Consider the following 27535-nt stretch of genomic DNA (forward strand, 5'->3'; position numbering starts at 1 on the left):
AAACTGAGGACTCTTGCTAGTACTGAGAAATAATGATTTCTCTTCTAGGTACAGATACAGTGATTAAGCAGAAGGGCTGCTTTCCTTCTGATAGATGTTCTCCTTTTGAGTGCTGGCTTTTGACTGTCTCTTTTCTCTTTCTGTCCTCCTTAGAGATTCCTCAGATGCTCCACCTGTAGAAGAGTCTCAGAAATCTTTCCTCCTCTCCTTTCCACGCTTTCCAATTCTCTCTCGTCCCTCTGTTCCCAAAGGGTGAGCAGGAGCATTATCCTTTTTTCTCTTGATCTGTAATGAGTAATGTGTCTTCATGTTTGGTGTTTATAATTAGCAGCAGCCTGAATGGAATAAATATGTTATTATTTTTGCTCAGACTTTTTCCTTATTGTTTTTTGTCTTGGATTTTTTTTGCTTTGTTTTTGTTTAAAATTGTATAGTGAAACATTCTACTTCTACTCTGTCCCTGTTGTTTGGAGTTTTATTGATTGATCTGGGAATGTCCTATTTAAATGAATAATTATTATACATCATGGAAGTGATTTTAGAGGGTTTTTTGCATTTGAGACATGCAAAAACCGGCACATAAACATTTATCTTGAATAAACATCTAGGTTCCCATTTTACAAAGCTGATATGTGCATCTCAAAAACACAAGAGTGTGCCTTTAGCAAGGGGGCGTAGTTCCACATGTTTTAGGCGGGACTAGGCATGCCTGGAAGATATGTTTACACCTGCCCCCTTAATCCCCCCCAGTGTTTCCCCCCCCCCCCAAAAGCCAAAACTCTTATTCTATGCTCGACATGTGGGAGACATGTCACTCATGTGGATACAGGCATGGGGGTGATTATTTTCATAAGTAATGGTCCTGTCGCTTGGTAACTGGCTTCTGGCAACAGATAGCCTGTGAAATTAGGACAATCCTAGGCAGATCTGTGACTCTTCTTTATATTGTTTTTTGGGCTACAGTAGGGACATATATCTGCATAGTAGGGACTGTGTTGCTTAGCCATCTGGTAGATGCTGCCAGATACGCTTGCCACTTTTTGGAAGACATCATTATCTCTGGCTCACTGGCTACACATGCTGAGATTTCCACTACTGAAAAACTGTACTATGCTTTTAAGGGGAACAGATTCCCGTACAGGTGTTTTTCATGTTTTGCTGTGCCCTATGCTTTTAAGGGGAACATTGTTTATAATAAGGTTTGGGGGAAATATTGGAGTAGTTGGGAGAATAGTGCTCAATTATTTGATATGACTCTGTATGTTATTCCTCTTTGGGGATGTCTGATGCATCTCTTGTGTTACTGATTGTTGGTGTGGAAGACTGTTTTGATTTTGATTTGGCTGTCTGTATAATGTGATGTGCCTGTTTTATTAAATAGTTTTTAAAAAGTGGAGAAAATGGGGAGATTAAAGTAACGTGATTCACTTCAGTCTTTCCAGTCAAAGGTGGTGTGAGATTGTACGGTGGTACATCATAAACTGGAACAAGCTGAAAACGGGTTAAGGCACCTTAACATCCTCATGCCTAATTTTCCCCATGAAAGGGAAGAGGATGGGATTTAATATACCATCTTTCTGTGATATAGGTTTTATATACAGGTACTTATTTTGAGCCTGGGGTATGGAGTCTTAAATGACTTGCCCAGAGTCTTAAGGAGCTGCAGTGGGAATTGAACTCAATTCCCCTGGTTCTCAGGCCAATGCACTAACCATTAGGCTACTCTTGTACCCTCCATTGTTCCCAAACGATCTTCAGAAGATACCTGATGAATGTTTTGAAGACCCCACCTGAAAATATCCCCATTCAACAATGTTTCATCTTCCATTCAAGAGGCGGTCTGGGAGAGGAGTAAAAACCAGATCTGTGGAGGGACTTATTGTGTAACACTTCTTGTTTCTTTTGTGTTCTGTGATGAAATTAGTTTTTTTTGGAAGAGGAATCCTGTATTTTGGGGTCAGCAAATTTGGTGTTTTCCTGATTTTATGTAGGGAGATGCAGTGATGTTTTCTGCAGTTCTATGAAGAGATCATTAGCCATGGTAGTGACTGTTTTTTCTTCAATATCCATTTAAATGTTTGAAAAAAATTTGTTTTTTTTACTTATTGGAACTGAAAGAATTTCTTTTGAAAAGGTTCTCTACCAGCCGTTGCAGTGACCATTCTTGGAGAGATGGGGACTTCTTCAGTGTAATCTTTACTGCAGGTGTTAGACATCTGATACCTTTTCTTTTTAGTGTTACTTATTTTGATTTGTAATTCTCTTGATTTTCCGGACTTCAGAGAGGGTAGTTTTTGTATTAAGATGTGTTTTCTTTTAATCCTTCAGATTATTTTTTAAGGTTTTTTTTGAGTCTGATTTACTTTCATTTCTGGGCAAGAGTTGTAATCTAATTTGTAAATTCTAGAGTTGTACTAAACAGCATATTTTACTATTCTGCTGAATACGAATAATGAAAAATATTATTTGGTCAAATACGAATAATGGACATTGAGCTTTAACTAACAAATAATAAAAGAAGCAACATGAAATCAGAGATCAAGTGTTTATTTCGGTAGGATTTAGCACAGTAGAGCCCCAGATTATTCGTATTCAAATTTAAATCACTATTCGACCGAATATGAATAATGTATTCGGGGCACTGTTGGGGGCCGAATCGAACATGAGTATTCGGTACAGCCATAAATTCTATAAACAACAACAAATAAAAAAGATAATGAAGTGTCAGCCACTGAAGGAAAACAGATATATACAATGAAAATATTAAAAGAAAAGGTGGTACAATTGCCCCCTGTATGATAGTGACCAAGGAGTAGAATAGTAATCAGTCAAAATCCTAGGGGATCTATTCTCAAGGTAAGAAGAAAAACCTATTCACATCTCAAATCAAGTGTTCTATTGCCTGACCAAGAGGATATGGTTAACTGTATCAAAGATGGTGGAAAATTTAATAAAAACTTTAAATCTACGCTTATTGAACTTTCCTCAAACACAGTATATGTCTGCTAGAGAGCTGTTTAATAAACTTCTGAAGGAGATTTACAAATATCCAGAGGAGTCTTTACCTCCATTGCAAAAAATATATTACCTTAAATTACAAGGGAGAAATTCTCAATCGGCTCCTACTGAGTTACAAACATCTTCTGAATCTCTGGATGTATCCGGATTATTGGAGCAATCTCAGGAAGAAATTAAAACTCGTGCTACTTTGATAATTTCCTTTGTCTTTATACAAGATAAAGAGGCTTTATTAAGATTGTATTTTAAGAATTTACAGCCTCAGTTTATGGGAGATAAGATTTTGATGTTCCCAGATATTTCTAAATGGACTCAGCAAAGGAGAAAGAAATTTCTGGAATTGAAGCAGAAATCAGTGGAAATAGAAGCTATTTTTCAATTAAGGTTTCCATGCAAATGTTTAATTTTTTTCAAGAATAACAGATATATATTTTATGAACCTGAACAATTGTCTAGATTCTTACTTATGCATGGGAAAAAAGAACTGACCAAATAAATGTTGGAATTATAGTCAAGATGTAAATTTAGAAACCGCCTGCTCTAACTTTAAATTTCAATTATTTCCACTTTAACCAACTTCCTTTGGTGACAATTGGACTCTCTCTAATTTGTGGACTGCTGAAAATCAATGTTTGTATAAATTCCTTTAGGAATTTAATATCTGGAATAATTTACTTTAAAGTTGTTATTTAAAAACATTTGATGTATCATTCAAAGAGTGTTATCTTTGTTTAAATCAAAATTAATAAAGAAATTTAAAATAAGAAAATTTAATAAAACAACCAATGCTATATACCTCCGCTATTGAGGTTCCATTGAAACTCAGCTAAAGGAAGAGACTAGCAGGTCTCCATGTCGTTCTGTCAGAACTCTGACTGAAAATCGAGACAAGTCACTCAATTGAAAAGCAGCCACTTTTTGAGGTAACTTATATAACAAAAGTCAAAGTAGAAATTGGCCACTAATTTGAATATATAGGCAAATTCAGAGTGGGGTTCTTAAGGTTTTGATCCTGCCCAAATATCAGAGCTCTAGGGACAAAGCAGGTGGACAAGCTGAAACTTGTCAGGTTGATAACCACAAGATTTGAGGAGTTGTCACTATGCCATTTGAACATTTTTATTTTATTTTATACTTATGTGAATAAAGTGATTATTTTAGAATTATTGTCTACAATTTGGATTTCCATAAACAGCAACTTATACATCTATCATGTATAGACATCTAAGTTCTGATTTTACAGAACTGGCATGTATCTAAAACTGAAGAACATCCATATGACAAGGGGGTGTGGTCTCGGGTTATTGTGGCTGAGATGTGGGCCCAAAAAAGAGACATTCATTCTCCGTTTCAGAAGGGGAATGAACGTCTGTCTAAATAGATGGATGCTGGGAGTTGGACTTGCTACCCTGAACATTCAGGTTTCAGAAAGGCGCTGCTGTTGAGCAGCACTGCACTGGAGGGATTAAAAGATTTCACCTTCTTCATCCCCCAGTGGTTGGTTCCCCCACCCTCTGAAAGAGAAATTGGCAAGGGATACTGGGCTCTGTGATAGCTCCAGAAGGATGGACATCTGTGTTTCTAAAATGGCTAACATAACCATTTATATTGCAAAATGTAAACATCTATCTTGCCATTTCATAACATAGATGTTTGTTCCTGTGTTGCCTCATTGGTATTTTAGGTGTCTATATTTTTTTTTTTAAATGGATGTTCATGCTACACATCACAGGCACATAAAAACCCATTTCTCCATATATTTTAGAACGCGCTGTGATTGGCTCAGAGACTTCCAGGTCTCTCAGCTGAGTGAAGCACGGCCAAAAAAGACGTTTTTTTATTATTGTGGAGGTGAATGATGGCGAAAATGGATGGCTTTTTTCGATGGCCGGCCTCAACTGCACTTTTGTTTGTATTATTGCGGTGGGGGGGGGGGGGGGGGCAGAATGACTTTTATAGCGGTTTTTTATCAGTTTTCAATCCCGTGCAACCCCAACGAGAGGTACAGACCTCTCAGAGTTTCCAGCGTTAAGGCAATTGGAAAAGCTTAGTGCATCTCATTACAATAGGGTTTCTACACAATTTCCTCATCTACATTCCGTTTTCGTTAGCTGCTGTCATCGTCGTAAAATGGCTTTTAGTGCATGCCAGGGTTTACCACTTGCTCATTAATGGCTCATTATTGGCTTGCTAGGTTTAGTGCATCTGGCCCTAACTGGGATTTCAGAATCTTGTAACTCTTTAGGATTCTAGAATCCTCAGAACTTTTAATACAAGAACAGTGCTGGGCAGACTTCTACAGTCTGTGCCCTGAGAATGGCAATGACAAATCAAGCTCGGGTATAAAGTATCACATACCATGTAAATGAGTTTATCTTATTGGGCAGACTGGATGGACCGTACAGGTCTTTATCTGCCGCCATTTACTATGTTACTATGTAACAGGATCTGTCAGCAGATCTTGTTCTAAGGTACTAGAGGAAGTTCAGATGTCTTAACTTGGACATCTAAATTCTGATTTGGACGCCCTTTCTAAAATGTCCTATTATTTTAGACTAGTATGGACTGTCTACTGCTTGTTGGTTTTTGGATTGGATTATTTGCAATACTCTAGCCTCTCCTCGATACCAGCTGCATGTTTTCAAGTGCTTTGTAAATGACTGTGGTAGATCCAGCATCTTGTGTTAGTCATTTCAAAATGCTTTTGTTGCATGGAGCCCGCTAAGGAGACACAGAGGTATGTTTACTAAGGTGCGTTAGCATTTTTAACACGCCTGTAAATTTAAGGCACATTAAACGCTAACGGCCTGTACATTTCTATGGGCGCGTTAACGTTTAACATACGTAAACCATTTACATGCGTTAAAAACGCTAACGCGCCCATAGCGCTTCTTAGTAAATCTAGCCCACAGTGTCTTTCTGGAGTTATTTTTTTTCCCGTCCACTACATTTGAAGGTGGTTATTGGTCTATATGTAGCACTTTGTCGGGATCACAGATGCCTTCTATTGCTCCTAATGTGTTGTAACTTTTTTTTTATTTAATGAAAATATAAACTGTTTTGTAGTTCAACTATATGAAATAGTAGCATTGATGTAATAAACTATGTATTTGCATTTCTTTTTGTGTCTCTGAGTTTACCAAGGAGGTTAGATTGAGAAAAGGAGACGGCATGATGTGAAAAAGCTGAAGCAGTCTCTCTCCCCGCCTCCCCTGAGCAGCGGCCAAAACAAAGCAAACAAACCTATCAGCTCGTTCTTTATTGTTGGTAGCATTTTTATTTCATCTCACTTATATTTTCAAACATTAATTAGGTTGAAACCTGTGAGCATTTAACATCTTCCCCCCCCCCCCCCCCGTATGTACATCAAAAGAAAAAGGTGGTATGTGGGAACTTGCTCCTCTTTGTTTTGTAGAGTGCAGAGGTAAATTATAAAATGCATTTGATTTTTTTTTATTACTACTACTATTTCTAGGAGAGGTATTGAATAATGAGGGTAGAGCTTCCTTCATTCAGAAGTTCTGTCCAGAGTCAGTCTAAATGTGTCAACATTGTCCAGTTCTGTTGTATATATTTCTTCAAGTCTGGTTGTAAAAGGCTTTTTGTTTTGGAATATGTCTTCTGGCTGTGTGTTGTATATAGATGTGTGATTTTATTAGGCAGACAAACAATGCACCACCAAAATATAGTAGCTATTCAGGGCCGTGCCTAGGGTCTCTGGCGCCCCCCTGCAGACTATCAGTTGCCCCCCCCCCCCCCCCCCCCGTGTGGCACAAGATGCAAAGGAAATAGGAGCTGAAAGATGGATTGCTCAACAAATAGATCACAAATAATTTTTTATGATTTTTAACTGTGAAAATGATCGCTCACCACTTGCCACACTGACAGGAATTGTCAGCAATATTCTTAGAAACAATTTGCTATACATTGCAAAATAAGATAGCAGATGTAAATTCTCAAAGTGGACATATTCCAAACACTAAAATGAAAATAAAATGATTTTTTTCTACCTTTGTTGTCTGGTGACTTTCTTTTTCTGATCATGCTGGCCCAGTATCTGATTCTGCTGCTATCTGTCCTCCTAACTCTGTTTCCAGGGCTTCCTTACCATTTATTTCTTTACTTTCCTCCTTTCTTGCTCTATATCCATTTCCAGCAATTTCTCCTCTCTCCCTGGGTCCTGCCCTTCCATCCTTGTCCCTCTCTGCCCTTCCCTCCTCCATCCATAGCCAGCAATTCTCCTCTCTCTCCTTCCCTCCATTTCCAGCAATTTCTCCTCTCCCTGGGCCCTGCCCTCCCATCCATGTCCTTCCATCCTCCATCCATAGCCAGCAATTTTCCTCTCTCCCCTCCCCTCCATTTCCAGCAATTTCTCCTCTCACTGGGCCCTGCCCTCCCATCCATGTCCATCCTTCACCCTCTCTGCCCTTCCCTCCTCCATCCATAGCCAGCAATTCTTCTCTCTCCCCTCCCCTCCATTTCCAGCAATTTCTCCTCTCCCTGGGCCCTGCCCTCCCACCCATGTCCATCCTTGTCCCTCTCTGCCCTGCCCTCCCATCCATGCCTCTCTGCCCTTCCCTTACCTCAGCTCCGCGCCCTGGGCCTTTAAATCTTTTACCTCCGGTCGCAGCAGCGTCAGTGAAAGCGCTGTCGACGTCTCCCTTCCCTTCGCGCTCGTTGGTTCCCTCAGTGTCCCGCCTTCTTCTGACGTCAGAAGAAGGCGGGACACTGAGGGAACCAACGAGCCCAAAGGGAAGGGAGATGTCGGCAGCGCTTTCACTGACGCTGCTGTGACCATTGGAGCCTCGGAGGTAAAAGGTTTAAAGGCCTCGGCGGCGCAGAGCTCAGGTAAGCGGCGAGGGTAAGCACTGCAGCGGTGCCCTCCAGAGGTCGGCGCCCCCCTGCGGTGCTTACCTCGCTTACCGTATTGGCACGGCCCTGTAGCTATTAGCCGCCAAGTTCATACAAAGTTAATTTTGTTCAATGGAAAATAAATCTGTTGGCTTCCTGCTATTCCATCTCTGTTTCATTATTGCTACCATGTATTTCAGTATTACATATTATGGGCATTTGCTTTAAACTTTGATTGTTTTAATACTTTATCTAGACCTTACATGCACATGCTTTTGCTTGTTAAACCCAAAGGTGAAACGTAAAGGTGGTTAAACAATTTGGTATAAACTGTGTTGTGCTGTAGAAGTTGTTTACTTTTGCAATGTGTGTATGGATGCCTGTTCTGGTGTGTGCATATGATAATGTTTGAATAACTGTCTGCACTTATGGCTGTGATTTCTGAACATGCGGCATCATTAAAGGACAGACTTTTAAATGCCCGGTTGGGTATATATGCTAATATCAACTTTGTTAAATGTTTTAGACATATCCATCGACTTGTTTCCATGAAGTTACTGTATTCTATTATTCTGTTTCACTGTATTTCCAAATGCAAGCCACATTGAACCCGAGTTTTCTTGGGATAATGTGGGATATAAATGGCAAAAAACAAACAAAACAAATCCTTTATCCTCCACCTCTTAAGGCACTGCCTATCCAATTGGATAGTGATGGTACAAGGAAAGCAAGTTTGGTTCAGTGAAGACTAATTCAAAACAACCTGTTCCTTAGCTGGGCTCTAGTATTACCATTTGAAAATTATTTATTTATTTATTTTATTTCATTTGTATCCCACATTATCCCACCTATTTGCAGGCTCAATGTGGCTTATAGAGTTTTGTTAACATTGTCATTGCAAGGTGACATATACATTTAATGTTGTGTAGAGGTTAAATTAGGGTAGAAGGAGAGGAGTGATTTAGGTAGTTATAGTAGATGAATTATCTTAATTGAGTGGGTTGTCGTGTGGATTATTGTGGCTTAGTTCTCATTGTATGCCTTGCTGAAGAGATATGTCTTAAGAGATTTGCAAAAGATAGTTGTTTCGCCGATTGTTCTCAGGTCTGTAGGCAGTGCATTCCACACTTGTGTGCCCAGGTACGAGAATGTGGTTGCATGCATCTGCTTGTACTTTAGTCCTTTACAACTGGGGAAGTGCAGGTCAAGAAATTTGCGGGATGATCTTGTGGCATTTCTTGGAGGAAAGTCCACAAGGTTTAGCATGTAGATTGGGGCGTCTGTGTGGATGATTTTGTGTACTATCGTGCAGATCTTGAATGTAATGCGTTCTCTAAGTGGGAGCCATACCATGCCTTTGTGTTAAATTTCACTAATAAACAACACTGCTGCCTCAGCACAACACAAAAAAAAAACATGGAAAAAAAAAAACAACACTCAGCAAAGGCTGACCCCCCTACAACCACATTTACATTTCACCAACAGAAAGACCCCCCTCCACAAACCTCCTTGACAGACAAAACCACACACACACACAATACAACAGACACACACCCTCAAAGCCACACACCAATCCAACCCACTTTGCCAGCACAGCACAGCACATCCCCCAACCCCCAAGCAAAAAACAAAACAAAAAAAGACACACATCAACAACCTGCACACACACCGCACCTTCACACACTCACACACACACACACACACAAAATAACTCTGTGACACATACATACACACACACAAAAAAAACCACATGCTAGTGCCCGTTTCATTGGTTTCGGAAACGGGCCGTTTTTACTAGTATTTAAATAAATGAGAGGTCTGCGTGAAGCAATATTTATTTTTATTATTTTGACTTATAAAACCACTTGTCCATGAAACACGTGCAAAACAGAATAATCAATTTGTGTATCTAAAATGTAAACTTCTACAAATGAGATGAAGTGAAGATGTGATTCTATGTGCCCCAATGAAAGGCGAGTTTAATTTTACTTCCATTTAATTTCAATATATTCTATCATCTTTATAACACCAGGCTTCCCGAGACAGATTACAACAACGGATAAGATGAACCCACCAGGAAACAGGATATCCTCACTTAAATTTGGCCACGTATTCTATAGAACAGTGTAGAAAAATGAGCATAAAATAGTTATTATTCCTGTTTCTACTCGCTACAATAATTTTTACACTGTTTTAGTGTTCAGTTTTATTTCACGATATACATCTAGATTTGGGAAGCTTTCAAATCAGTGGCGTAGCTACGTGGGGCCTGAGGGGGCCTGGGCCCCCGTAGATTTCAGTCGGGACCCCCCTCCCGGCGAACCCGCCGCCGCCTACCTTCCGTTTTGCTGGCGGGGGACCCCACTCCCCGGCAGCCGACGTCCTCTCCGACCGTTCTGCTGCAGAGAAAAGTCTTCTTCCTTGGGACGTCAGCATGCAAGAAAGAAGACTTTTCTCTGCAGCAGAACGGTCGGAGAGGATGTCGGCTGGCGGGGAATGGGGTCCCTCGCCAGCAAAACGGAAGGTAGGCGGCGGTGGGGGAGGGTTTGCGGCGGGAGGGGGGGGGCGACAATGGCGGCGGGTGGGGGGGCTAAAATGTGCCTCCTCCCCTCGAGCTCTGGACCCCCCTCCCACGGAAGTCTGGCTATGCCCCTGTTTCAAATAAAAAGCTGTTAAGTTAAAAAAAATCTTTTATCCTCCGCCTTTTAAGGCACTACCTATCCAACTGGAAAAGCTTTAGACTTTTTACAGATGGACCTTGCATAGGCAGTCCCTTATTTCTAATAATCTTTTGCTGTTGTTTTCAATAGTGTTTGCTATTGTTTCGAGTGCACTAAAATGCTGGCAAGCTCCGCCTACTGGTTTCAGCCCACATAATAGGCTAGTTAGGCTCATGCTGTCTCCTGTTCTCAATCTAACCTCATTGGAGTTTAACCTATACACATGCTTTAAAACATATTCTAACCTGTTTTGCTTTCTAGACAAACTCAAACTGTTGCAGTGAATCCAGTTCGAAGGAGATCTTCATCAAGAATATCTATGGTAAAAATTATATTGAAACCTTCTGATTTGCTTTTTTTCCTTTGGTTTTAGTGGAAAAAAGGTAGTAACAAATGGGGATGTGTTTTTTTTCTCTAGCTTGGCTTTGGGGGGTCCTAGTTTGAATTTTGTGTTGGGACTACTGTGAAAGAATAACGGGTCTAATATTCAAAACATTTTAAATGGCCCAGAGAGGCTTCTGGCTTTTAGAATTGCCTGTACAGGGCTGACCGGCATTTTCACGGTGCTTAACTGGATAGTGTCGCTGAAATTGCCTGGTTAACCCTGAAGCTGAAACTGGCTATTTTGAGTGCATTCTGGGGTGGAGTCATCATATAGCCTGTTAAGTGCTGATATTCAGCACTTCACCACAGTGGCGTAGCCACAGGTGGGCTTGGGTGGGCCAGGGCCCACCCATTTATGGCTCAGGCCCACCCAACAAGTAGCACATGTTTAGTGGTAACTGGTGGGAATCCCAGGCTCCACCAGCTGAAGATTTCCCCCTGATGGTAACGAAAACGCTACTCTCCACAACACCGGCACCTGTGCATGCTCAGTTTTCAGTGCATTCCTGCTGCCAAGGTGGAAAGAAGTGTTTTCCCACCAGCTGAGATTTTTTTTTTTTGGGGGGGGGGGGAGAACACTTGGTGCCCACCTAATTCTTGCCTAGGCCCACCCAAAATCTGTTGTCTGGCTACGCCCCTGCTTCACCAGCTGAGATAACCGCATAAAACACAGTCCTATTTTTATGCAGTTCCTCATAGCGGGTTAAGTGCCAAATATCACACTTAGCTGGCTCCAGGTACCTGGAAATTCAGTGCCAGAGCTTGGACTTGGCCCAGCATTGAACTTCCAGGTTTGTTGACCGCCGCTGGCATTAAAATGCTTAGCATCGGGTCCAAGATGTTTTATGGTGGGGGGAAGGGGGCATGAATCTAGGTTCACTTCCTGAGCCTGGCTTCTATCCACTGAAGCATTTACTTCCCCTCTCCCCATGTGGAGAAAGTGCCGTCTGTTACTCACTATCGACACTTGATCAGACTCTGGTCGTACACGTGTTGGGTTCTGAAATCTCTAGCTAAGGACTGTCTTGTAGGGCTGGGCTATGATAGAATAGGAATATTAAAAGTAAGAAAACCCTGAGTAATCACGATTGAAGGTTCATGTCACTGTAGCTCACTCAGAGTGGTTCTACGAAGGAAGCTTCAAGTAAAGGGTCATGGATTTGATAAATTGGTTTATTATGTAAAGGTACTTTCTCTGGCCCTAGTGGGCGCACAATCTAAGTTTTTTGTACCTGGAGCAAGGGAGGTGTAAGTGACTTGCTCACGGTCATAAGGAGCTACAGTGGGAATCAAACCGTTACCCAGGTTCTGAGTTCACTGCACTAACCATTAAGCTACCCCTCCACTCCACTTCAAGGTCCCCTCACCCACAAAAAAATCAACTTTTCATCAGTGTTGATAGCTTAATCGATAGCTTAGTAGACACAGTTTGACAGGTAATAGGATTTTTTTTTCCATTTTGTCTTGTTCTTTGGCCTAGCAGCTGTCTGCTGCTCTTTTTGGCTTCCAGCTCAGTAGGAATCAGCCTGTTTTGGGCAGTGGTGCCATGAGTGTAATTTCACAGCTACCTGGAAGCTTTTTAGCACTATTATATATAGTTTTCCAACTCATTTATCTCAGCCAATGTAGCGACACCCCTTAGCCTTTTGGAACACAGTAACGTGAAGCTGGATTCTGGCTGTTAGCTATCACTCAATGGTAATACGTATGTATTGTAGGTAAATTTCTTGCAATGACAGTCCTTTTCGTATTTCATGGCTGTATACTGTCACACATTTACTTAATTAAATAGATCTGACCTACTCTCAAGACATTATTTGTAAATTCTTTTTATGTTTAGCCCAAACCTCAGCCTTATATGATGCCTGTACCTCAGTTGCACTATAACGGACACTACAATGAACCATACACGTCTTCCCAAGGTAATTTAGAATACACATCTTTACAGTGGGTGATTGTGGCATGTACTGAGATTAGGGCTAGTACCATATGCCTACCATGAATTATGAATTTATGTCCCTATATTACAGGTTTTTCATTTGTATCGTTCTACCCAAAAATGTTATAGAAAAGCAATAAATTTTAAAAAGTCCATTTTTGCATGGTTATTTTTTTCTGCTTAGAATGCCACTTTTAAAGAAGTACTTAACAATGTGTTTACTGTTTTGGGTTACGTTTTATTACAACCTATAGTAATAACTGTCTTTTGCAGATAATCTTTTTGTGGCCAATCAGAATGGATACTATTATCATTCTCAAACTAGCCTGGACAGAACTCCTTATGACTACAATGGTAGAATACGCAATGGAAGTGTATATAGTGCGCATAGCACCAGCTCTTTAAATAACCCACAGCACTACATGCAGCCTTCACCTATGTCCTCTAACCCTAGTATTACAGGAAGTGATGTCATGAGACCTGATTACATCCCCTCCCATCGACATAGTGCTCTGATACCACCATCATATCGCCCTACCCCAGATTATGAGACTGTGATGAGGCAACTAAACAGGGGTATGATGCACAGTGAAAGGCAGAGCCATTCAATGAGAAATCTCAGTATAGGCAATTCATATGCCTACAGTAGAGCTGATGCACTGGTCTACAGTCAGCCTGAAATCCGGGAGAATACCCAGTTCACCTCACCCCAGTCCACTCACTATCCTTTCAATCTGAGCTATAGTTTTCATAGCCAGTCTCCTTACCCGTATCCTACTGAAAGGCGACCGGTGGTTGGAGCTGTCAGTGTGCCTGAGCTAACCAATGTTCAACATCAGACTCAGGATTATCCAGCACCAAACATTATGAAGACTCAGGTATATCGACCTCCTCCCCCTAACCCCTACCCAAGACCCGCCAATAGCACTCCTGATCTTTCCCATCACCTTTACATCAGCAGCAGCAATCCGGACCTCATCACAAGGAGAGTTCACCATTCTGTTCAGACATTTCAGGAAGACAGCTTGCCAGTTGCCCATTCTCTTCAAGAAGTTAGCGAGCCCTTAACATCAGCGCGGCATGCTCAGCTACAGAAAAGAAACAGCATAGAGATAGCTGGGATGACTCATAGCTTTGAAGGCATACAGATTAAAGAGAGGACCATGTCTGCATCTGCAGCAGATGTGACTCTTCCAAGGGAACCATTTGTAGGCTCACAGCCCAGTGTTTTCATAGGAAAAACAAAGGAGGAACCAAATGAGGAGCATGAGGCCACCAAATATGGCCACAAAAAATCTCTTTCAGATGCCACTATGCTGATTCATAGCAGTGAGGAAGATGAAGATGATTTTGAGGAAGAAAAAAGTGCCAGTGCATCTCGGACTTCCACAGAAGAGCCAGCACAGCTCTCTGCTGTACTGGGAAACTATGCCAATGAACCTTTACCAAGTTACCCTTTCAGTTCTTCTGCAGCAAGCCCCATGCATTGCGTAGAGCAGCCATTGCTTGTTACAGAGGGTGAGATAGAAAAACAATTTAAAGATGTTAGTCCAGTTCACTTCATCACCGACACCCATGCTCAAAGGAGAGGTGAAGGAATGCTGGCTCCATTTGTGTCTGAATCTGACCTCACGATGTCTGAAAGGTACAGAGTCAGGAAGGATTCTGTTAAGAAGAGACCTGTGTCGGATGTGTTTTCAGGAAAAACTATTGTTGAAGGGCTTCCACCTTTGGGGGTAAGTAGACATTTCTGTTTCTTCATAAAAGATGAGCTTTGATGGGTTAACTTGCAGCTTACGGTTTATAGTAATTGTTGTGGGTAATTTCTTGTATTGAACTAAAGCAACATTTACCGGTAACGGATGTTTTCCTTAGACAGCAGGATGGGTAAAGGCGTACAAGTGTGTGACATCATCTAATAGCACCAAGTCAGACTGCAGACTGGATGGACCGTGCAGGTCTTTTTCTGCCGTCATCTACTATGTTACTATGTTAGAACTGCTGTGCCAGAGGTCAGAACTTACTGTAAAGTTCAGAGCATGCATGGTGCATCCCACACACGGCAATCTCCTCAGCTGTAGAAGGGTAAACACTGTCGAGAAGGTGGGGGAGGTATTGTGTGCCTTACCAATCCTGCTGTCTACAGAAAACATCCGTTACAAGTAAGTGACGTTGCTTTTTCCATCAACAAGCAAGACTGAGTCAGACACACTACTACTACTATTTAACATTTCTATAGTGCTACAAGGCATACGCAGCGCTGTACACCATACATGAAAAGACAGCCCCTGCTCAAAGAGCTCACAGTCTAAAAATGGAATGTTGCTAGTGGAATAGCAACATTCCATGCAGAATCTCCAATAGTAGCAACATTCCATGTAGAATGTCAAGTAATAGCAACATTCCAGAATCTCAAATAGTAACAACATTCCATGTTCCACTGCACTAACCACTAGGCTACTCCTCCACTAGCAACATTCCATGTAGAAGCCTGCCCTTGCAGATCAGCAATGCGGCCGCGCAGGCTTCTGTTTCTGTGAGTCTGACGTCCTGCACGTACGTGCAGGACGTCAGACTCACAGAAACAGAAGCCTGCGCGGCCGCGTTGCTGATCTTCATGGGCAGGCTTCTATATTACTACTACTACTACTTGTCACTTCTATAGCGCTACAAGGCATACGCAGCGCTGTACACCATACATGAAAAGACAGTCCCTGCTCAAAGAGCTCACAGTCTAAAAATGGAATGTTGCTAGTGGAATAGCAACATTCCATGTAGAATCTCAAATAGTAGCAACATTCCATGTAGAATCTCAAGTAATAGCAACATTCCAGAATCTCAAATAGTAACAACATCCCATGTTCTACTGCACTAACCAATAGGCTACTCCTCAACTAGCAACATTCCATGTAGATCAGCAACGCGGCCGCGCAGGCTTCTGTTTCTATGAGTCTGATCAGGACATCAGACTCACAGAAACAGAAGCCTGCGCGGCCGCGTTGCTGATCTGCAAGGGCCGACTTCTACATTACTACCTCTACTTATCACTTCTATAGCGCTACAAGGCATACGCAGCACTGTACACCATACATGAAAAGACAGTCCCTGCTCAAAGAGCTCACAATCTAAATATGGAATGTTGCTAGTGGAATAGCAACATTCCATGTAGAATCTCAAATAGTAGCAACAGAATCTCCAATAGTAGCAACATTCCATGTAGAATCTCAAGTAATAGCAACATTCCAGAATCTCAAATAGTAACAACATCCCATGTTCCACTGCACTAACCACTAGGCTACTCCTCCACTAGCAACATTCCATGTAGATCAGCAACGCGGCCGCGCAGGCTTCTGTTTCTGTGAGTCTGACGTCCTGCACGTACGTGCAGGATATCAGACTCACAGAAACAGAAGCCTGCGCGGCCACGTTGCTGATCTGCAAGGGCAGGCTTCTACATTACTACTACTACTTATCACTTCTATAGCGCTACAAGGCATACGCAGCGCTGTACACCAAACTTGAAAAGACAGTCCCTGCGCAAAGAGCTCACAATCTAAAAATGGAATGTTGCTAGTGGAATAGCAACATTCCATGTAGAATCTCAAGTAATAGCAACATTCCAGACTCTCAAATAGTAACAACATTACTACTACTACTACTTAACATTTCTAGAGCGCCACTAGGGTTACGCAGCGCTGTACAATCTAACAAAGAGAGACAGTCCCTGCTCAAAGAGCTTACAATCTAATAGACAAGTGAATGGCGGTCCGATAGGGGCAGTCAGATTGGGGCAGTCCGGATTCACTGAACGGTAAGAGTTAGGTGCCGAACGCAGCATTGAAGAGGTGGGCTTTAAGCAAAGACTTGAAGACGGGCAGGGAGGGGGCTTGGCGTAAGGGCTCAGGAAGGTTGTTCCAAGCATAGGGTGAGGCGAGGCAGAATGAGCGAGTGATTCCCAAACCTAAGACTGCTCATTTTGATACAGTCAGTAGCCCACAGTACCAGAAAGTGAGAATTGTGTATTTGCATGGAGCAACTAGCCCTTGGAGGTGGAATTGGAGGAATGCATCATATTGAGATTTACTGCTAATGAGAACAGGTATTGTTATATGTTCTGTAATGATGAACGTACATGAGTTCCCCACGTTAGAAAGGGTGTTCCAACTGTTAAGGCAGGGTTTGTGGTGGGTTGTTTTTTTTTTTTTTTTAAAGATGCAAGATGCAATGGAGAAAGTGGATAAGATATCAAAAGGAAAACAGGAGCACTGATGTCATGGGTGCTTCATGCTTAAACTGGTTAAGGGATTAGTTCACGAAGCACTGTCGTATATCCCAGTGACGGCATGTGGAATCCCGATGAATAACTATACGTTGACTGAATAGCAGAAACATGAAGCATTATAGTGTGGAATCTGGTTTAGAGAAGAAGGGCTCTGATATAAAGTGACTGAGTGTAGTCTTAGAAGCCAGATGAGATTAATGTTTTGAAGTTAACAAGAAACCATAGAGACTGGAGGGATGGTTTCCTTCTGGAAAGATAAGGCCTGCTACTCTGAGCGCGCTGCTAGAAGCTAACCGACCAAGCAAAGGAATAATAGATGGCCCTCTTTGAAGGGATATTCAGATACCACCCGAGGTATGATGGAAACAATGTAGAGGTCAACAAGAAAGGCAGGATAGTTATAATGGCTTGAACAAAGGGAAATCAGGAAGAAAAAGAGGCAGCAGGAATCAAGCTCAGAAAACAAGAGCAGCACAATATCAACCAGTGGCTGTTGAGTGGAGGAGTAGCCTAGTGGTTAGTGCAGTGGACCTTGATCCTGCGGAACTGGGTTCAGTTCCCACTGCAGCTCCTTGTGACTCTGGGCAAATCACTTAACCCTCCATTACCCCAGGTACAAATAAGTATCTATATATACTATATAAAGTGCTTTGAATGTAGTTATAAAAACCACAGAAAGGCATTATATCAACTGGAGAGTTGCATGGGGACAGAAATCTTACCCGTCCCCGCTGGAATCTTACCCATCCCTACCAGTCCCCGCAAGAATTTAATGGTACATAAAAAAAAATTCTGTCTCTCTCTGGGTTCGAGCCGCAGCGCTGCAGGCAAGGAAGGAACAGAAGTTGGAACTTGGAACATTCTGGTGCGCACATTTAAGACTTGTCTCTGATTCACTGGCACTGTGTGTCGAGAGGTCGCCACATGCACACACCAGTAGGTCAGGTGACATCTGATGCTTGTGCCTGTGTCAGAGCTGAGGTCTGCGCATCAGCCCAGGAGCAGAGAGGATTAATAGTAACATAGTAAGTGACAGCAGATAAAAACCTGAACAGTCAAGTCTGACCAATAGTCACACTTATTATCAATTCATAATTAAATCAACAATGAACCTGATATTATATACTTGATTATGATCTTTCTTTGGCGTTTCTGGGACATAGCCCATAGAAGTCCGTCTGGCCCTATCCTTGTGTTCCAACTTTTGGAGTTGTCGTCGAAGCCCACTCCAGCCTATTTGTCTTCCTGTTTGTGGGAAACAGACTGTAAAAGTCTGTCCAGCACTGCCCTCAGGTTCCAGCCACTAAAGTTGCTGTCTATAATTTCAAAGTTCTTTCCTCTTGTGCGTTGTTTCTTCACTCAGATCAGGAAAAATTCTTATTGAGTCTAGTTCTCATACACATGAGTTTTTTGCCACCTGACCGATCTCAAAATATACTCCATCTCTGGATGTCGAAGAAGTTTAATGATGAACGCCCGGTGGGGGTGTAGATTAGGATCGGGTTGGGGGTGGAGCTCCCAGTGTGCACTCTTCAACTCAAACACCGGTTGAGCTGTGGATTCAGGAAAACAGACAAACTGTATTTTTTAAATGAAGTCTATCGGACTCTGTCCCTCCATCCCCTCTGGGGTACCATAAATACGCAGGTTAGTCCCGCGTTGCCTATTCTCCAGGTCCTCTACTTTTTCAGTTGGTAAATGTACCTGCTTTTTGGCTGACGCTACTACGTCTGCTTCCTTTTCCTGCTCAACCTCAACAGCGTGAATGCGTCCCTCCACCTGGTCCACTCTTTGAGTGATCTCTGCCATTCGGGCCTCCAGTTTAGTTACTACTATTTCTGTAATCTCCAGTTTAGCCGCTCACAACTCTTGCAAGAATAAAGTGAGAGCATCATCGGAGCTCGATGCAGTGTGACGCAGGGTCGAATTATTCTCCCCGGGGGCTCTCTTCTGATCGGAGGCAAGGTACCGTCAACCCCCTGCTTGGAGGCCTTTTTCGAATACATATCTTTGATGGTCAGGGTACTGTTTCCCTTTAGTATCCACGGCATTTTGTAACCCTCTTCTTGTACAATTGCCCTTATCTGCTTATTTGCACAGTGGTGCAATCTCTGGGATCAGAGCGCTACATGCATCATTAAAGTTCTCCCTGCAGAATGTTCACCTGTTGGCATGTGTGGATCTGGTAGGCATGTTACAGTCTATATATAAACACATATTAGGCACAAAAATACATTATTGTATTCACTAACTGAGCATCACTGTGATTGAAGGGGTATGCATGGTTGTGCACATGCAGAATCTGAGCCCCTTGGGGAGCGGGGGTGGGGTAGCAAGCTATGTATGGAGTATGGATATCAATCTTTTCCTGCAGTACAGGGGATAGGAAAGAGCTTTTGGAGCTTTTTGCTGGCAAATGCCTATTTTACCGCATTAGTTTTCTTTGTTGATGTAAGTGATGGGGGGGGGGGGGGGGTAACATACTGTAACAATCACATTCCACCTTCCCTCTTTTTCCCTCCTGCAAGGGATGGATTTCTTCCTCAGCAGAAATCACTGTAAATACCTGCTGATCCAGCAGGATGTGCTTGGCATTCTGGGTGTTCTCGTCTCTGCAGTACATTGCACGGGTCATAGTGTGGGAGTAAACACAGAGTTGTCCTTCTCCCCTCCCAAATTCTTATTCCATTAGCTCATCTTCCTCTTTTTGGCAAAGATCCAGGTGCAGAATCTCGATATCACTTTGTATTTGTTTACACCGGAGTCTGCAGATGCCTCTCCGGTACTATGTCAGCCACGTTGAGGCTACAAATAGGTGGGGAAAATGTGGGATACAAATGTAACAAATAAATAAAATATTCACAAATTAAACGAAAAGAAAAACAGACAAATGCTAGGGCATTTTAAAAGAAGAACAGAATATAAATAAAAATCATCATACAAGCAGAAATAAAAAAATTAATGTGATTTGGTGATGAATCAGTTATAAAGGCACATACATGTACCCTATATTTCACATGACAAGAAAGCTTGTTTTAATGTAAAATCCAAATAGAGTCCAATCTTGTATAGTGATCAGATAATTGAAACATAACTTACTAGTGGTGACTAAATCACCCACAATAGGGGTAAAATGCGTTGTTTCGTGCAGAAAGACAAGTAAGGGGCAGTTACTGGCGCCACAAGCTAGGCACCTAGATGCAGCGTGCTGAACGCTAATTCTAGAATGACATCGGAGCGCACAGATTTAGTTTATACAATCAAACATATAAACGGCGAGTGACCGACTCACTTGCAAATGCGCAGTAGAGACTTCCCTCTCTGTCCCGCCCCCATGTCAATACGTGATGACGGGGGTGGGGGTGGAGTGGGACAGAGAGGGAAACTGCGCCGCCGATGTTGCTACCGCTCCCCCCCACCACTCGGAGTCGCCGCCGCCACCCCTCCACCCGGCCTGGCCCTCTCTTCCCTTCTGAACTTACACATCCATTCGCCGAACGCAGCAATGCACATCAGCTGAGCTGCCCCTTCCTTCTCTGCCTGTGTCCCGCCCTCGCTGACGTTACGTCACAGGAGGGCGGGGCCACAGGCAGAGAAGGAAGGGCCCACGGCAGCTCAGCTGATGTGCCTTGCTGCGTTCGGCGAATGGATGTGTAAGTTCAGAAGCGAAGAGAGGGGCCGGGTGGAGGGGTGGCGGCGGCAACTCCAAGGGGGAGGGGAGCGGTGGCGACCTCGTGGGGGGGGGGGGGGAAGGAAAGCCCCAACACCAGCCCGTTTTTACTGGCTCAACGGCTAGTACTAGCATAAATTGGCATATACACGCACCTACATTAAAGTGCACCCACTTATGCCACGTCAATAGCAACCATAAATGTGATGACGTTTGAAATCTAATAAAAGAAATATTAAAATTGATAGGGTTGGGCAGGCAGAAATTTTTCATTTCATGTTTCCAGGAATGTTCATTTTGGGCCCTGTTTACTAAGCAGCGATATAGGCGTGTTAACATTTTTAAAATGCGTGTTAACCATGTACGTGCCTACAATATCCCTATAGGCACCTACATGGTTGCTTGTACTAAGTGTAGGCACGCTAAAAACACGCACCTTAGTAAACAGGGCCCTTTATTTGTTTTCATTTGGCTGTTTTACAGGAGCAAAGTCATTGAATGTGTGCTCTTTTCAAAGAGGGTGCACTCTCTTCCCAGTGGTTCGTTTATGCACAGTGGCTTGAATGGGTACACTATCGGGAAAAGAGCATGCACTCTTTTAAAATGTTTTTTTCCCTGATGAGTTTCATTCGTTAATGACATGAACAACTTGGGATATGTTGTTGACGTTTCCCATGTTTCAAATGGCAACCCATTTCCAAAATTTAGGGGTAAAAGATAGATAAATCACAAAAATGAGTTTAGAAAAGAAAAGAGTATAATTAAAAACCATAGGAAAGCAAGGTTGAGAAATTCCTGTTTTAGGAAACATTTTGACCAGTTCCATTATAAGAAAAAGTGGAATTGGTATGGAGGAAGTTTTATTTGTGAATTAACAACTCCTGATGCAACGTATGAGCGAAACGTGGCTGTCTCAGGTTTTACTATTTGATTTTACGGTGTATTTAAAAATTTGTAAAATCCCTAAAAAGTATGGTTTTTTTTTTTTTTTTCTTTGATTCATTCTATTTTGGGTTCTTAGGGCCACTTGGTGCTGTTTCTCTGCTCTGTTTGTTAGCTATAGCACTGGTCTCTCCTGTACAAGATGATTCTGTAGATGAGATTTTTGCTAGCTGTATTTTAAATCCTGTTTTGTGATTTGACTGACTTGGATTTTTAAATAACTATTATTGTCTTAGGGTATCAAAAGAGGCAACAGAACAGATGCAAAAAAGGTAGGGCCACTGAAACTGGCAGCACTGAATGGATTAACATTGTCGCGGATGCCGTTGCCTGATGAGGCCAAGGAAGAGCCTTCTAAAGCCACTAATGATGAACGGGTATGTGAAAATAGCTCACCTGTCTGTTTTGCTTTCTTTTTGTTTATTCCCTGTACCAGTAGGCTTGGATTTCGAGAAAGCCAAAATATGTCAACAAATCATTTTATAGTGGATAAATCTGAATATATTTGTATATCCTTAAAGCCACAGGGTGTTGTCCAGGAGAGTCAGGTTTATATTGACCTGTAAATGTCAGAGAGTGGAGGAATCTGTACTATGTCGCTCCTGAATAATTTTTGTTGGCCAACGGAGAATAATGCAGCCTTTCAGCAGAACGTTAAGGCCTTTCTACTACTACGTTACTGTCTGCTGCTGGAAGGAGGGAGGAAAAACAGTATAAAAATGTCCTTTGTGAAGATGGTGGGATCTAGTTGTTTTCCCCCCAATTTATTGACTGTAAGGAGCTAGGTTAAGATGCATGTTTTGTCAGCCTGGTCCTTTCAGGTACAGGAAGATAGTGCTTGTCCGAGGTATCAGAGCCTTGAGCCTACCTTGACTTAGGCCACCACTCTTTGTACTGAGTAGATCTTGTAGGGTTGATGACCCATAGGCTGGATTGCTAACAGAAAATGATGTTTTGTAATCGGCTTCCTTTTATATGTAATTTCAATACAACTGTGCATACCCTTTCATTTTTAATGCTTTGACAACATTGGGCTTCACAGTAGGAGTATATAATTTAAACTGAGGCTTCCATATCATCAAGCTGATCAATCCATAGACTGGTGGGTTGTGTCCATCTACCAGCAGGTGGAGATAGAGAGCAAACTTTTGCCTCCCTATATGTGGTCATGTGCTGCCGGAAACTCCTCAGTATGTTCTCTATCTCAGCAGGTGGTGGTCACACACAGCAGCAGCTCTGGCTAGGCCTCCAAGCCTAATCCTTAGGTTTTGTTGAGGCCTGGGGTTGAGGGCTCTTTTGAGCAAGTGCAAACCTGGTGGTGCCAGGTCCCTCCTTTTCTCCCCCCTCCCGCTGGCTCCGTTTAAAAAAAAAAAAAAAAAAAGAAAAAAAAAAAAATTTTAAACGTCTTTAAAGGCGTTTAATTCGACGTTTCTTTAAACGTTCATTGCAGCTACTCACTGGGACACCAGTTCGTTACAGCTCGGAGCGGCAAGCAGGTAATTTTACCTTTTTATAGCGGGCAGGGGGTTCCCCGATTCTTCTCCTCGTGGCATATGGCGTCGGAGGGCGAGGGCGCAAAGGGTCGCTCCCCGGATCGCTGGAGCGCTTCTAGAGGGGATGCGGGGGTTTTACAACCTGATTCGCCCTTGATGGGTGACAGTTTAGTGACCGATGAATGTCCCGGTCGTTCCTCCGGCGTGGCGGTTTTTTCCCGCCATAAACGCCCATCCCCCGCTCCTCGCCTCCGCCATCTTGGCCGGCCACGCGGCTCGGACGGCTTCTTCGTGGGCCGCCCTTGAGGTTGGAGACATTAATGCCATGAACGCCCTTAATTTGGGCGACGGCACAAAGCGGCTAAAGTTAAGCGCCGTTCTTCCCGCGCGGCTCCTTCGCGGAGTTTCGCGCCGGACGCCATTTTGGATGCGCAGCATGTCTCTCCCCCGCTATTGCGAGCGCCGGTTGAGAGTGCGTCTAGGGCTGTTGCCCAGGCTGCGGAAGTGCACAGTCTGGGGGGTTTCTCCCCCGAGTTTGTTTTGCTGCTGCATCAGGCTTTCCTCATGCAAAACGCTGCCCCTGCTCCCTCTTCTGATAAAGAGGTTGAGGTTCCCAGAGGTAAACGCCCTCGGGTTGATTTCCAGGCCTAGGAGGACTTTGTCTCCTCCGATGTAGATGAGGGCAGCGTGTCTGAGGTCTCCCAACGGTCCTTTGCGGATTCCTTGGAGGAGATAGATCCCCGCTCGGATGGAGCGGATGACCCCTCTGCAGCGCGGCTTTTTAGCCCAGAGGATTTGCCCAACCTGTTGTTACAGGCCATGGACACTTTGAAGATTTCCTCTCCGGAGGACGTCTCTCCCTCAGCCCCTGTTGGCTCTGCCATTATGCTGGGGACGAAGCGCCCGCCTAGATCCTTCCACGTGCAAGATGCCATGCACACCTTAATTGCGGCTCAATGGGATGTCCCGGAAACGAGCCTTAAAGTGGCTAGGGCTATGTCCCGCCTCTATCCTTTGGCTGTGAGTGAACGTGAGGCCTATCTGTGGCCTACCGTGGATTCTTTAATCACTGCGGTGACTAAGAAAACGGCGTTGCCGGTGGAAGGTGGCACGGCCCTAAAGGACGCCCAAGATGATCCGCCTGGGTGCGGTCGTTCCGGTGCCAAAAAATCAGATTGGCAAGGGACGTTACTCCATTTACTTTGTGGTTCCAAAGAAAGGAGGTTCTGTCCGGCCTATCCTCGACCTCAAAGGGGTCAATCGGGCCTGGAAAGTGAGGCACTTTCGCATGGAGACTCTCCGCTCTGTTATAGCGGCAGTGAAGGCAGGAGAGTTCTTGGCTTCCTTGGACATCAAGGAAGCGTACCTGCATATTCCCATCTGGCCTCCTCATCAACGCTTTCTGCGTTTTGCAGTCCTGGGACGACACTTCCAGTTCAGAGCCCTCCCATTCGGGTTGGCTACTGCTCCGCGGACCTTTTCCAAAGTAATGGTGGTCATCGCGGCCTTCCTACGAAAGGAAGGGGTACAAGTCCATCCTTATCTGGACGACTGGTTGATCCGAGCCCCCTCTTATGCAGAGTGCGGCAAAGCTGTGGCCCGGGTAGTTGCTCTTTTGAGCTCCCTGGGATGGATCATCAACTGGGAGAAGAGCCAGCTGCGCCCGACTCAGTCCCTGGAGTACCTGGGAGTTCGATTCGACACCCAAGTGGGCAGAGTGTTCCTGCCAGACAATCGGATTGTCAAACTTCAGGCTCAGGTGGACCAGTTCCTGGGAGCCTCTCCTCTTCGGGCTTGGGACTATGTGCAGCTGTTGGGCTCTATGACGGCCACGATGGAAGTAGTGCCCTGGGCCAGGGCTCATATGAGACCACTTCAACACTCCTTGCTGCAGCGCTGGACTCCGCTGTCGGAGGATTATGCTGTGCGACTTCCCTTGGACCCAGCAGTGCGCAAGGCGCTGAGCTGGTGGATGCAGACAGACAAATTGTCTGCGGGAATGCCTCTGGTGACCCCAGAGTGGATTGTCATCACGACGGACGCCTCTTTGTCGGGCTGGGGAGCCCACTGCTTGGGAAGGACAGCGCAGGGGCTCTGGTCTCCTGCAGAGGCAAAGTGGTCTATCAACCTCCTGGAACTCAGAGCCATTCGGTTGGCGCTTTTGGAGTTCATCCCGGTACTGGCGTGGAAGCCTGTACGGGTTCTGTCAGACAATGCCACAGCTGTGGCCTATGTCAACCGCCAGGGAGGTACCAAGAGCGCCCCTCTAGCCAAGGAGGCTATGAATCTATGCCAGTGGGCGGAAGCGAACCTGGAGCAGCTGTCAGCGGCCCACATTGCCGGAGTCATGAATGTCAAGGCGGACTTTCTCAGTCGCCATACCTTGGAGCCCGGAGAGTGGCAGCTATCTGCTCAGGCGTTCTTGGACATCACGAAGCGCTGGGGCCAGCCGAGCCTAGATCTGATGGCGTCATCGGCCAATTGCCAAGTGCCGCGCTTCTTCAGCAGAGGACGGGACCCTCGATCCCTGGGAGTAGATGCTCTTCTCCAACAGTGGCCGACACAAGAGCTTCTCTATGTGTTCCCGCCCTGGCCCATGTTGGGCAGGGTGCTAGACCGGGTGGCAAAGCATCCCGGCAGGGTAATCCTGGTGGGTCCGGATTGGCCCAGACGTCCCTGGTATGCGGACTTGATCAGGCTCTCAGTCGACGATCCTCTACGGCTGTCAGTGGAGCAGGGCCTGTTACGTCAGGGTCCCGTGGTGATGGAGGATCCCTCTCCCTTTGGTCTTACGGCCTGGCTATTGAGCGGCAGCGTCTGAGGAAGAAGGGCTTCTCAGACAAGGTCATCGCCACTATGCTGAGAGCGAGGAAGCGCTCTACTTCTACTGCTTACGCCAGGGTTTGGCGTATCTTTGCAGCATGGTGTGAAGCAGGCTCTCTTTCTCCCTTCACTGCTCCAATTTCTTCAGTGTTGGCGTTCCTGCAAGAAGGTCTGGAGAAAGGCCTGTCGCTCAGTTCCCTTAAAGTCCAGGTAGCGGCTCTGGCTTGCTTCAGGGGCCGCCTGAAGGGTGCTTCCCTGGCTTCGCAGCCAAATGTGGTGCGCTTTCTCAAGGGAGTTAATCACCTGCGCCCTCCTCTGCACTCAGTGGTGCCTGCGTGGAATCTCAACCTGGTGCTAAGAGCATTGCAGAAGCCGCCTTTTGAACCCTTGTCGAGGGCATCTCTGAAAGACCTGACGTTGAAAGCAGTCTTTTTGGTGGCTATCACTTCAGCCAGAAGAGTTTCCGAGCTCCAGGCGCTCTCATGTCGAGAGCCTTTTCTGCAGTTCACTGAGGCAGGAGTGACTATTCGCACAGTGCCTTCCTTCCTGCCCAAGATTGTTTCTCGCTTCCATGTGAATCAGCAGCTCTGTCTCCCTTCCTTTCGTAGGGAGGACTACCCAGAGGAGTACTCCGCTCTTGAATATCTGGATGTGAGACGAGTCATCATCAGATACTTGGAAGTGACCAATGATTTCCGGAAATCGGATCATCTGTTTGTCCTGTTTGCAGGTCCTCGTAAGGGTCTGCAGGCTGCTAAGCCTACAGTGGCAAGATGGGTCAAGGAAGCCATTGCAGCGGCTTATGTGGCCGCGGGGAAGGTGCCGCCTATCCAGCTGAAGGCTCACTCCACGAGAGCTCAGGCGGCCTCGATGGCAGAGGCCGGATCCGTCTCCTTGGTAGAGATATGCAAGGCGGCAACGGGGCTTCGGCTCATACATTCTCCAAGCATTACCGTTTGACTGTAGCTGCACGGGCGGAGGCCCGGTTTGGAGCTTCAGTGTTGAGGTTAGGGATTTCTATGTCCCGCCCTGGGTGAGTACTGCTTCGGTACATCCCACCAGTCTATGGATTGATCAGCTTGATGATATGGAAGGTAAAATTATGTATAATCATACCTGATAATTTTCTTTCCATTAATCATAGCTGATCAATCCATAGCCCCTCCCAGATATCTGTACTGTTTATATTCTGGTTGAATTTTAGGTTCAAGTTTAGCCTTCAGTTACTTCAGGAGGACTTCGTGTTCAAGTTCTTCTTTCACTTGGATTCTTCAAGAGTTGAGACGAGTTTGTGTTACAGTGAGCTGCTGCATTCCTCTCCCCTCCGTTTTACGGGGCTGGATTGAGACATAAATTCTGCCGGCACTCCCTCCCGCTTCGTGCGGCTGTAGGGCAGCTTTGTACCCCTCCCGC

The 27535-nt window shown here is 44.4% G+C and overlaps 1 protein-coding gene across 1 annotated transcript in view; it reads left to right on the top strand.

Moving 5' to 3' along the window:
* PTPN21 (protein tyrosine phosphatase non-receptor type 21) overlaps positions 1-27535 on the top strand; it is a 145174-nt gene that overhangs the window by 89380 nt on the left and 28259 nt on the right. The window contains exons 12-15 of the mRNA XM_030213742.1: positions 10851-10911; positions 12814-12895; positions 13186-14648; positions 22043-22183. Coding sequence (XP_030069602.1) covers positions 10851-10911; positions 12814-12895; positions 13186-14648; positions 22043-22183 — 1747 coding nt within the window. The remainder of the gene's footprint in view (positions 1-10850; positions 10912-12813; positions 12896-13185; positions 14649-22042; positions 22184-27535) is intronic.

Source organism: Microcaecilia unicolor, chromosome 9, assembly GCF_901765095.1.
Source record: "Microcaecilia unicolor chromosome 9, aMicUni1.1, whole genome shotgun sequence".
Lineage (NCBI taxonomy): Eukaryota > Metazoa > Chordata > Amphibia > Gymnophiona > Siphonopidae > Microcaecilia > Microcaecilia unicolor.